The sequence below is a fragment of the Oncorhynchus tshawytscha genome, linkage group LG28 (assembly GCF_018296145.1).
Source record: "Oncorhynchus tshawytscha isolate Ot180627B linkage group LG28, Otsh_v2.0, whole genome shotgun sequence".
Classification (NCBI taxonomy): Eukaryota; Metazoa; Chordata; class Actinopteri; order Salmoniformes; family Salmonidae; genus Oncorhynchus; species Oncorhynchus tshawytscha.
Window position 1 is genome coordinate 18737236 of NC_056456.1, and position 12732 is coordinate 18749967.

At 43.8% G+C, this 12732-nt stretch overlaps 1 protein-coding gene across 1 annotated transcript; it reads right to left on the reverse strand.

Annotated features, from left to right (window-relative positions):
- Positions 1–1844: 1844 nt before the first annotated feature.
- Positions 1845–9538, reverse strand: LOC112227371. Its single transcript, XM_042308359.1, has 8 exons — positions 9100–9538; positions 7126–7866; positions 6528–7013; positions 6061–6363; positions 5622–5930; positions 4597–5502; positions 2831–3061; positions 1845–2676 (listed from the first exon to the last, which is right to left on the reverse strand). The coding sequence occupies exons 1-8, from the start codon at positions 9536–9538 to the stop codon at positions 1952–1954; spliced, it is 4140 nt and encodes a 1379-aa protein (XP_042164293.1). The 3' UTR covers positions 1845–1951.
- Between the last annotated feature and the right edge of the window lie 3194 nt (positions 9539–12732).

A 12732-nucleotide genomic window follows, 5' to 3' on the forward strand; every position in this document is an offset into this window, starting at 1 on the left:
CCTATAGGGAGGAGGTCAGTGACCTGGTAGCGTGGTGCCAGGACAACAACCTTACCCTCAATGTCAGCAAGACAAAGGAGCTGATCATGGACTACAGGAAACGGAGGGCAGAGTACACCCCTATCCACATCGACGGGGCTGTAGTGGAGCAAGTCGAGACAGAGTTCCTCGGTGTCCACATCACTAAGGAATTAACATGGTCCACACACACCAACACAGTCGTGAAGAAGGCACAACAACGTCTCTTCGCCTTCAGGAGCCTGAAAGAATTTGCCATGGTCCCTCAGAAAATCCACAAGTTCTACAGCTGCACCATTGAGAGCATCTTGACTGGCTACATCACTGCTTGGTATGGCAACTGCTTGGCATCTGACCGCAAGGCATAAAAGAGGGTAGTGTGTACAGTGCACCATTTTATTCTAAAATGGATTAAATATATATCTCAGCAATCTACACCCCATAATGACAAAGCAAAAACATTTTTTTTTAATATTTTGCAAATGTATTAAAAATGCATACTTATTTATATAAGTATTCAGACCCTTTGCTATGAGACTTGAAATTGAGCTCAGGTGCATCCTGTTTACATTGATCATCCTGGAGCTGTTTCTACAACTTGATTGGAGTCCACCAGTGGTAAATTCAATTGATTGGACATGGATTTGGAAAGGCCAGATGGAAGCCACATGACAGCCCGCTTAGAGTTTGCCAAAAGGCACATAGACCATGAGAAACAAAATTCTCTGATCTGATGAAACCAAGATTGAACAATTTTGCCTGAATGCCAAATGTCACGTCTGGAGGAAACCTGGCACCATCCCTACGGTGATGTATGGTGGTGGCAGCATCATGCTGTGGGGATGTTTTTCAGGGACTGGGAGACGAGTCAGGATCGAGGGAAAGATGAACAGTGCAAAGTACAGAGAGATCCTTGATGAAAACCTGCTCCAGAGCGCTCAGGACCTCAGACTGGGATGAAGGTTCACCTTCTAACAGGACAACCACCCTAAGCAAGTCTGTAACAAGTCTGTGAATGTCCTTGAGTGGTCCAACCAGAGCCCGGACTTGAAGCCGATCTAACATCTCTGGAGAGACTTGAAAATAGCTGTGCAATGACGCTCACCATCCAACCAAACAGAGCATGAGAGGATCTGCAGAGAAGAATTGGATAATCTCTCCAAATACAGGTGTGCCAAGCTTGTATCGGCATACCCAAGAAGACTCGAGGCTGTAATTGCTGTCAAAGGTGCTTCAACAAAGTACTAAGTAAAGGGTCTGAAAACCTATGTAAATGTGATATGTTTTTAGTTTTTTTAAATAAATTAGCAAAAATGTTGACATTTTAGCTTTGTCATTATGGGATATTGTGTATAGACTGAGGGGAAAAAACAATGAAATCCATTTTAGAATAAGGCTGTAACGTGGAAAAAGTCAAGGGATCTGAATACTTTCCGAATCCACTGTATATACTTCCTCAACTACCTCGTACCCCTGCACATCGACTCGGTACTACTGGTACCTTGACTGTATAGCCAAGTTATTGTTACTCATTGTTTATTTTCCCTTGTTATCTTTCTAAAATAAATTATAGAAAGATAAGGAAAAATGCATTGTTGGAAAGGGCTCGTAAGTAAGCATTTCACTGTTATTCTATACCTGTTGTTTACGAAGCATGTGACACATTTGATTTGAATGTCCTTAATTTCTCAGCTTCAGATCAGCCTAACTGCTCATTTAAAACACGTTTTTTTGTTTGTTTAATACGTGAAGAGGGAGAACATTTGTTATGATATGCAAATGTATTTATTGATACTCACTAGACCAGGGTTTCCCTAACTCAGTTTTGCCCTGCAAAGCTGATTCAAATAATCAAAACTTGTTGGTTATTTGAATCAGCTTTGTAGTGTTCGGGCAAAAACCGAGTTTGAGAAACCCTGCACCAAACAGTCCCCTACCAATTAAATGTGGCACTAGTTGGCTGTCTCCTGTCTCCTTCCTGTTCCTCTTCCTCTGTGGTGAAAATGTGCATGAGAGCAGGAGAGTAAACGTTGTTCCCCTCGCCACTGATGACCTGAAAGAACTGGGCCTGACCGCCCTGACCAGATCCTCCGCTCACCGTCTCCATGGGAACGGAGAATGACAGGTACCCCGGGGGGTCACCTGCCCGGACCGCAGCAGACCTCAACCTGGTCTGCATCGCGGTCGGAATGCTACGAACGATCTTGCCTGGGGACACAGGAAGAAGTTGGGGATGCATGAAGAAGTTGGGGATGTTGATCTCCTGGTTGTGGACGGTTGGAGGCTGGGGTAGAGGAGGAGGAGGTAGGGTGGAGGACTGTGCTCTGTGTATGAAAGCCCTTCTTGGGCTCATTAGGAAGGGTGGTGGCTGGGGCTGTTGTCTGGGTTGGCCACTCCAGGACTGGGTGTCAGATTTCTGAGGGGAAGGGGACCTCTCAGCCAGTAACACATGTCCAGCCCCAAAGTTGCGAATATAAGCACTACCATTGTACGGAGGCTGGGAGATAACTTTAGCGGACAGTGTGCCCTCCTCTGTCTCATTGGCCAAGTGGTAAAGCGTCCAGACCTGATTGGTGTAATTTTCGCGTGCAGGCTGAGCATCAGGAGTGACGCGTCCTGCGCCAATAGGAACGCTCTGTGAGGGCGCGCCATGATAATCTAATATGAGAATAGAATGCAACATCAAAAGTGAACATCCTAATTTCCACAAATATATTGGAGGGGGAAAAAATCCCCTAATATCTTCAATGCACACAAAATATGATTGAACAATTATTAAAGATGAATTATTGTATTCTGAGGATAAATTTACCTCGACTAGTCTGCACACCCTGTGAACGTGTGTTCTGAGTTCTCGTGTTTTGAGGCCCAACAACATTGGCTGGAGATTCTCCTAGATAAACTTCAAGTCCCTGGGTCCTCTGCTGCACTTCTATAGGGTAGGCACTCAACTCTTCACAAAGGCGGATTGCAGTTTGTGAAACCTGTGTGCTGTTGTCCAATACTGCTATGCGATTAGGAAGATAAATGTTTAGAAAATAGTCTGGTTTCTGTTAATAATATTTCAGAAAGTTGATATTTACCATTTGCATGAGATGTTTGCGTTTCTGCTGTTCTCCTCACAACCTCCTCTCTACTGGGTATCCTCCCTGAGGACTCTCTGTGTACTGTCTTCATTGCAGCAGTGTCAGAGGGAAATTGTGCTGTGATGTCACTCACCGACGTATTCATCTGGTCAGACTCCGTGTTTAAAACCTCAAGACAAAACCCTGCAGTCATGGATGGTCTGTGCAAAACTGCCACATCAGAAAGGACGCCTGTCTTAGATGTCTGTGGATATATTCTGAAAGAAACCCTGTGAGTTGTGTGACTCTCTGGTGCCTCTGCTGTTCTCGCTACACTCTCTCCTCTGTGTGCTGCTTCCACTGTTGCTGCAGGTGGAATCCTGCAAACAGAAGCAGTTGAAGACACCAGTGGCTCCTCCATTGATGGGGCTGATGGAATCCTGGCCAGACTGGATCGAGGAGAAGTTCTGGGAGACATTCTAGGAGAAACTCTGGGAGATGTGTGTGTCTCTGCTCTTCTCCTCACACTCTCCTCTCTACTGGGTATCCTGACTGAGGGGACACTGTGTGCTGCATCAACTAGTTTTGTTTCAGAGAAAGCTCTTCCTGATAAACAACTTTCAGAATATCTTATGATTGTTTCAGAAGGAGCTCTTTCTGATAAACTACTTTTTGAAGATCTTCTTGAAACTGCTGGTGACATTCTTCCAACAGAAGTAGATGGAGAAACCAGTAGCTCCTCCATTGATGGTGCAGATGGAATTCTGGACAGACTGGATTGTAGAGAAACTCTTTGAGAAACTATGGGAGATGTGGGTCTGTCCATTGATGGTGCAAAGGGAATCCTAGGCAGACTGAATTGTGGAGAAATATCTGTACCAGACAGAGATTCACCAGCATGAGCTGTGGATAGAGACACAAAACTAAGCACATATTGTTTACATTTCACCTTACAAGTTTTAACCATTTTTACCCCCAACAATTTTTTAAATATTTTTTTTACCCCTTTTTCTCCCCAATTTTGTGGTATCCAATTGTTAGTATCTACTATCTTGTCTCATTGCTACAACTCCCGTACGGGCTCGGGAGAGACGAAGGTTGAAAGTCATGCGTCCTCCGATACACCGCACTGCTTCTTAACACAGGGAGCATCCAACCCGGAAGCCAGCCGTACCAATGTGTCGGAGGAAACACAGTGCACCTGGCAACCTTAGCGTGCACTGCGCCCTGCCCGCCACAGGAGTCGCTGGGGCGCGATGAGACAAGGATATCCCTACCGGCCAAACTCTCCCTAACCCGGACAATGCAAAGCCAATTGTGCGTCGCCCCACGGACCTCCCGGTCGCGGCCAGTTACGGCAGAGCCTGGGCGCGAACCCAGAGTCTCTGGTGGCACAGCTGGCGCTGCAGTACAGCACCCTTAACCACTGCGCCACCCGGGAGGCCCTCGCCCCTACAATCTTATTAATATCTTATTAGTAGACCTTTCTGCAGAGTATGGATGACAATTGTACCTGATAGGAGAGAGGTTTGTGGAGAAACTCTTTGCGAAGATCTAGGAAACACTCTGGGAGATGTGTCTCTCTCTGGTGTCTCTGCTCTTCTCCTCACACTCTCCTCTCTGCTGGGTATCCTGACTGAGGACACTCTGTGTGCTGCATCAACTAGTTCTGTTTCAGAGAAAGCTCTTCCTGATAAACCCCTTCCAGAATATCTTACAGAAGACACTGCTGGTGAAAGTCTACCAACAGAAGCAGTTGTTGACATCCGTGGCTCCTCCATTGATGGTGCAGAGGAAATCCTGGTCAGACTGGACTGTGGAGAAACTCTAGCTGAAAGTCTGGGAGACGTGTGTCTATCTGGTGTCTCTGGTCTCGTTACTTCTTTTTCAGAGAAAGCTCTTCTTGTTAAACCACTTCCAGTATATCTTGCAGACACTACTGATGAAGGTCCACCAACTGAAGCAGATGGAGTCTCCTTCTCGGGAGATGGTACTTCGTAAGCCTCCACCACAAGTTCCTCGCCAACAGATGGAGAAAGATGTAATTCTCCCACAGATGAATCTCTGTAGAAAACTGTCCCATCAGAAACAACACCTGTAAACGAAGTCTGTGGAGAAACACTGGGAGATGTGTCTCTCTCTGGTGTCTCTGCTGTTCTCGTCACACGCTCCTCTCTACTGGGTCTCCTTACCAAGAACCCTCTGTGTGCTCCATCCACTGCTGTTTCAGAGGGAGCTCCTCTTAAGCCTAATGAGTCACTTTCCGAACCGGCTGGTGACCAATGAGAATACAATGGAGACGTCATAAGCTCCTCCAATGACAGTGTTTCGTTGTCTATCTGAGCTGGTTCTGTTGCACCATCGCTGAGAGACACAGAGGGAACCCTGGCCAGACTGAACTTGGATGACAAGCCTGTAGCTGTTGGAGTAACGTCAACATGAGTTGTGAAAAGACAGACCAGATTGAAGTATTCTGTGGTATGTCACAATTCATTTTGCCCACAATACTGGCATAACAACCTTGGTTCAAAACATTACCTGAGCTCACAGATGTTTGCGGAGAAACCCTAGGAGGAACACTGGAAGATGTGTCTCTCTCGACTACTGTTTCCGAGGGGACTCTTTCTGCCATGTGACTTTGTGAACATCTAGCAGACACTGTTTGTAAAATAGCTCCAACAGCAGATGGAGGCCCTGGTAGTTCTGCCATTGATGCTTTAAACATCTCCTCCATATACATCACTTCTCTAGAAGATGTTTCTGCTGCTCTTTCACCAATCGAGGAAATCCTGTCCAGACTAGATTTAGGTGAAATGTCTGTACCTCTCATAGATTCACCAACATGAGCTAGAGACGGGGGAGACGAAGTAAATCATTTGAACAATATTTTAAACTTCCCACTTTTACCCAAAAGGTGATATGGACCTTACTAATGCAGCAATCTTAATGTACTTAATAAATCATGAATTACTTTTACCTGACATTAACGATGTCTGTGGAGAAACGTTTGGAGAGGCGTGTTTCTCTGGTATCTCTGCTCCCACTGCTGCTGTTTTGAAACAAGTTCTTCCAGACATGTCATTTGAGGAGCTTCGAGCAGACACTGCTGGTGAAATGCAGACCACAGCAGCAGTTGAAGAAACAATCTGCTCCACTGATGTTGCTCTATAAATATCCTCCACATTAGAGACGACTTCCATAGAGACAGACTCTGCTGCACCATCACTGAGAGACACAGAGGGGACCCTAGACAGGCTGGACTTAGATGACAAGCCTGTAGCTGTTGTAGAAACAAACATCACCATTGAGTTGAGGAAAGACAGATTTTTAGTTGTTGTTGTTGTATGTTGTGATGTTACACTGACATTTTCTTAAACATTTTACCAGGAATAGTAACATGGACCTCATTAGAAGTATATCATAGAGATTGGATGACTACTGTACCGGACACTGAAGATGTCTGTGGAGATACTCTGGGAGATGTGTGTCTCTCTGGTGTCTCTGCTGTTCTCCTCACACTCTCCTCTCTACTGGGTATCCTGACAGAGGACACTCTGTGTGCTGCATCCACTAGTTCTGATTTAGAGAAGGCTCTTCCTGATAAACCACTTTCAGAATATTTTACCCCCTCCACTGCTGTTTCGGAGGGAGCTCTTTCTGCAAAACTCCCTCTTGAAGATCTTGCAGTCACTGCTGTTGAAATCCCAACAACAGAAGCAGTTGGTAATACCAAAAGCGCATCCATTCGTGGTGCAGAGGGGATTACTCTGAGCTCTGTTGTTGCAGAGGAAGCTCTTTCTAGTAAGTCACTAGCAGAACATCTTGCAGACACTGCTGGTGACACGCCATCACTGAGATATGCAGAGGGAATCCTAGCCAGGCTGGATGGAGGTGACAAGTCTGTAGCCTTCAGTGACTCTTCAGAATGCGCTATGGATAGAGACAAAATAAATTATGTTAAATAAAGTAGTTGACTTTGTTCCTCTAACAACATTGAAGAAAATTGTGCTTGGAAGTTACCTTGTGAGGAAGTGACACATACCTGACACAAATGAAGTCTGTGGAGATACACTGAGAGATGCGTGTCTCTCTGAAGCCTCTGCTCCCGCTACTGATGTTTCAGAGGGAGCTCTTTCTGATACATCATTGGCCAACACCGCTGGTGAAATCCCACCCTCAAAGGCTAATGCAGTCGGTGACTCTGATAACTCCTCCATTGATGACGCTGCTGCTCCCAAAACTGCTGTTTCAGAGGGAACTCGTTCTGATACGTCACTGGCAGAACACCTCGCAGTCACTGCTGGTGAAATCTCTCTCACAGAGCTTGCTTCACTCTCTACTGCTGTTCCAGAGCGAGATCCTTCAGTGACATCACCTTCCGAGCATCTTGCCGAGGCAGTAGAGAATCCTTCAGTGACATCACCTTCTGAGCATCTTGCTGAGGCAGTAGAGAATTCCTCCACAGCTGAAGGCGAGTAAGAGAGATCATCATAAGAAAGTGCATTTTGAGACTGTGAGACAACCACAGGGTCCGATGGGGCCATTTCATAGATCTCCCTCCATGAGCATTGTAATTGTTTATTTACAATCTCTAAAGTCTTGAAGGCTACTTTATCAACGATGGATTCTGATGTCTGTAGAAGCTCCTCCCAGGCTAAATCTATGCTGGGTGAAGTAATAGGTGAGATCTCTTCGGAGGGGTTGAATTTGACTGCTTTCTTCACTGGAGCAGAGGGAATGGTGATTACATGCCAGTCCTCTTTTTCAAACATCACTGGGCACTCTATAAAACACAGACATTTCTTTTCAAATCAACAGAAGATACAGCGATATAAAGAAGCTGTAATGCATGTGTGACTATGTTCCTTTTAAAACTGTGATATAGAGACATTGTTCTCTGGGCAGCAGGTAACCTAGTGATTAAGCGCATTGGGCCAGTAATCGAAAGGTTGCTGGTTCAAATCCCAAGCAGACTATGTATTCTGTTACCTGACACATAAGATGCATGTGGAGATACTGAGGAAGTGTGTCTCTCTGATATCTCTGCTGTTCTCCTTACACTCTCCTCTCTACTGGGTATCCTGTCTGAGGACACTCTGTGTGCTGCATCCACTAGTTCTGTTTCAGAGAAAGCTCTTCCTGATAAAGCACTTTCAGAATGTTTTGCAGCAGTCACTAATGCTGAAACCCTGCCAACAGAAGCAGTTGGAGGCACCAGTAGCTCCTCCACATTACTGAAGACTTCTCTTGAAGTTGATTCAGCTGCTCTCTCATCTACAGAGGCAGAGGAGAGCCTGGCCAGACTGGATTGAGGTGAAATGGCTAATTCTTTCCCTCTCTCACTGCGAGGTGCAGAAGGAACCCTGGTCAGGCTGGAGATGGATGATTTGTCTGTACCCTTCCGAGATTCATCAGAATGAGCTGTGAGGATAGAGGATGCAATGGCAAAGGGTTTAAACATTACTATGTATCTTGTCATATCTTGTCCCTAAACAGTTTGTACCAAACTGGCAATACATTATAGTATAGATTAATAGCATACTTGACAGAAGAGAATATACTCTGGGTGAATCTCTGGGAGATGTGTGTCTCTCTGGTGTCTCTGCTGTTCTCCCTACACTCTCTTTTCTACTAGGTATCCTGACTGACGACTTTATCCATGCTGCTCTGGCTCCCACTATCTCTGAGGAGGATACTTTCTCTGTAAGATCAATGGTAGATCTTATCTGATCAGTTTCTGCCTGCTGCAAAGCTGCAGTTGTAGCCACTTCCCCAAAGGATGGAGAGCCAGACAATACATTCTCCAGTGAGAATTCTATGCTGCTTTTTGAAATCACTTGATCCACTTTTTTCTCAGCTTCTAAAGAGGTATTACTCAAGGCAGACGGCATGCGAGACAGGCTGTCCATTGAGGGCACTTTGTGGAACCCCACCATATCATCAGACATCCCGTCTGTTGGGTCATTTACCCAAACCTTATTCCCCTCACCACCCGAAAGAGTCCAGGTCAAACTACCTCTGGAAGATACACCTGAGGGTAGATGGCTGTCGCTGTGGAAGATAATGGTCTCCGGAAGATTCTTAGAGCGGATAATGGCGGTGTTGTTGGTCGGGGCTCTGGCGGTGCTGATCAGGACCGCAGAGTGGTTGGCCTCCAGTAGACTGTCCCCTGACGGAGATCTCTGGAACACGGCTGACTGCACGGCAGAACCCAGCCCAGCCTGGGCCTCCTTCTCTTCCACAGCTGGACTGGGTTGATCTCCAAGCTTGGTTGGGCTGGATTGACCTCCAACGTCATCTCCATTGTGGGTTCCTCCAGGGGGACTGCTCAGCGACTGAGCCTGCTTATCTGGCCCACCCATGAGCTCACTGGAGGGGACATTGGACTCCTGGGTGGACCTTGGGCTGACCCTCTGGCTGACTGACAGGTTCTCCTCAGCCAGGAGGACTGACATCTGGTCACAGTGCACAGGTGCAGGCTCTCCGAGTGAATACTGTGGGCCGAGCTGCCTGTGCATTAAGTCTATGGCAGCTTTCCAGTCTTCGACATAATTTGCCTCTATTGAAAAAATACAAATTTAGGAAATTGTGAGGCATGTGTGCAAGACATTCAACTGTATAAATGTTAAAACATTTTAAAGTCCTTACCGCGTATCTCTTGGTACAGATGTGTAACATCCTTGGTATCCATCAAAGGATTACCTGAGCAAAAGGAAATATAGTTCATTCCTTGTTCCACTCTAATTAGGTAACGTCAGCCTTTAAAATGTTAGAATTAACTAGGGGCATAGTATATATGAATTCCAAATTTATCCCACTGTTTCAAATGTATTTATAAAGCCCTTTTTACATCCGCCGATGTCACAAAGTGCTATACAGAAACCCAGCCTAAAACCCCAAACAACAAGCAATGCAGATGTAGAAGCACCGTGGCTAGGAAAAACAACCTAGAAAGGCAGGAACCTACGAAGAAACCTAGAGAGGAACCAGGCTCAAAAGTTATTAGGGTCTACAAAAAAAGCTAGGTTACTTTTTTAAACATTGACTACTTTTATGTGTTTGTAAACATACTGTAGGCATCTACATTAGTCCACATGTTAAAGGGACAATATACAGTTGCTACAGTGCCTTGCGAAAGTATTCAGCCCCCTTGAACTTTGCGAACTTTTGCCACATTTCAGGCTTCAAACATAAAGATATAAAACTGTATTTTTTTGTGAAGAATCAACAACAAGTGGGACACAATCATGGGATGGAACGACATTTATTGGATATTTCAAACTTTTTTAACAAATCAAAAACTGAAAAATTGGGCGTGCAAAATGATTCAGCCCCCTTAAGTTAATACTTTGTAGCGCCACCTTTTGCTGCGATTACAGCTGTAAGTCGCTTGGGGTATGTCTCTATCAGTTTTTCTACTTTGAAGAATCTCAAATATAAAATATATTTTGACTTGTTTAACACGTTTTTGGTTGCTACATGATTCCATATGTGTTATTTCATAGTTTTGATGTCTTCACTATTATTCTACATTATAGAAAATAGTTTTAAAAAACAAAGAAAAACCCTTGAATGAGTAGATGTGTCCAAACTTTTGACTGGTACCGTATGTTTCTGAAAACTTCTACATTAATGTGGATGCTACCACGATTACAGATAATCATGAATGAATAATGAGTGAGAAAGTTATATAGAGGTATAAATATCATAACCCCCAAAAAAATGCTAACCTCCCCTGTTATTGTAATGGTGAGATGTTAGCATGTCTTGGGGGTATGATCTTTGTACCTCTGTAACTTTCTCACTCATCATTACTCACAATGATCCATACTCATGGTAGCATCCACATTAATGTAGAAGGTTTCTGAGACATATTCTATTCTTATTTACAATAAAAGTGACTCCAACCAAATACATTACCTACCATTCATTTCTATTGGGCACAGCATAATCCCAAACACAACTAAAACAAACTGCAAATGCATCCAACAAGTTTGTAGAGTCACAATCTTGATGTAGACATTGTGTGCTGGGAATATGGGACCAAATACTAAACGTTTGACTACTTTAATACACATATACTGTTTGTGAATTTGTCCAAATACTTATAACACCTTTAAATGAGGGGACCAGATACATAAAGAGCTTTAATTCTGTACTTTCTGTACTGTACATATTTAAAACGTTGAGCCAAATAATAACTTTTAGCTTCACTGTCCAAATAAATACATAGGGGAGTGTATGTACCTATTGATTCTTGAAGAATAAATGCCTCATGAGATTAGTTCAACTGCTGCACTCCATCAGAACCCATTTGTTTTTACTCCAAAGTTTGGAAACAAAGTCAATGTAAACAAACACTCTATAGCCTCAAACCATGATTTAAACTATACTTTGGATATCATGGCTGGTTAGGCCTTGCATCCATAGCTCTGTTTATGAATTTGATAGTGGTTACATTTCTCTAGCCCTATCCCTAAGCTTTTGACCGAATAGAGGCGGGGTTAACTGTTTATTGTTGTTTAAACCGCTGATTGCCCCTTTAAGTATCCGCAGGACTCACGTTCTCTAAATTCCAGCAGCTCATCGCAATAGGCAGCAATAAATTCCGGTATCTGCCTTGGTCCCTCAATGAGTATGGCTCTGCAAAGACATTCTAGCCAACTCTTCAGCCCGTATGTGATGATGATTGTCAATGGGGGCTTGAAGTGAAGCGTACTCCTAGAAGCCATCTGGAAAAGTACCGTTTATGATTTAGCTGCGGTAGTTGTTTACCTGATAATAATGTGTCATGCATAGCCTACTGTACATTCATGTGTCTACAGCCAGTTGGTTAAGCCTATTATTATCCCACACAAGTATAACTAGATATATATTCAGATTATTCGAAACTGAATCAGATATTTAAGAATAGTAAAAACATAGACTATGTACCATGGCAGATGACCTCTTGAGCCAACAACGAGGACTACAATCCATTTCAAAGCCAAACTGTAAAAGTCCGCGGCCTCATGACGTCACAATGGCATTCCCCTAAGGCCTTGGCTAACTTGAAAATGAAAGCAACATTTGCGCATTTTGTTCAGTAGACTAGCTTTAACAAAATATTAGCCGAATCCATTTAAACCAAATAACATATTCAAATAAATTCAAATTGCCACGCCATATCAGCAGCAGCAAAAAAAGAAGAAGAAATCATGCCTATGTAATTATGCATAAGCACAGCCATTCTTTTCCTGGCACTCTTTCAGCATACAAAACTCACACTTTTAACACACTCTCATTTTCAGTTAAAGAGGAGTGAACAATTATTTGCAAAGTAAGGTTGTAAGGGCTTTGTGTTCAGTCCATGTCTGGGTGTCTGTAATGAGAAAAATTACTGAAATGTAGCCACCTGAGAAATGTTTATTTTATGCTAACTGAGGAACAATATTCTCTGTGCCTTCAACGAAAAAATCTTCACTAGCTTAATTATACTACCAATTAACAAAAGCTTCCAGGCCAAATGTAATCAAACTGAAGACTTATCCTCTTATGAATATGCACCAAATATACTGTATTCATGTTTTCTTAATTAAGGAGATTAAATCAAATAACTCTCAGCCATCCATTCCTAGAATAACTGGTTCCATACTTCTGCCTTATTTGG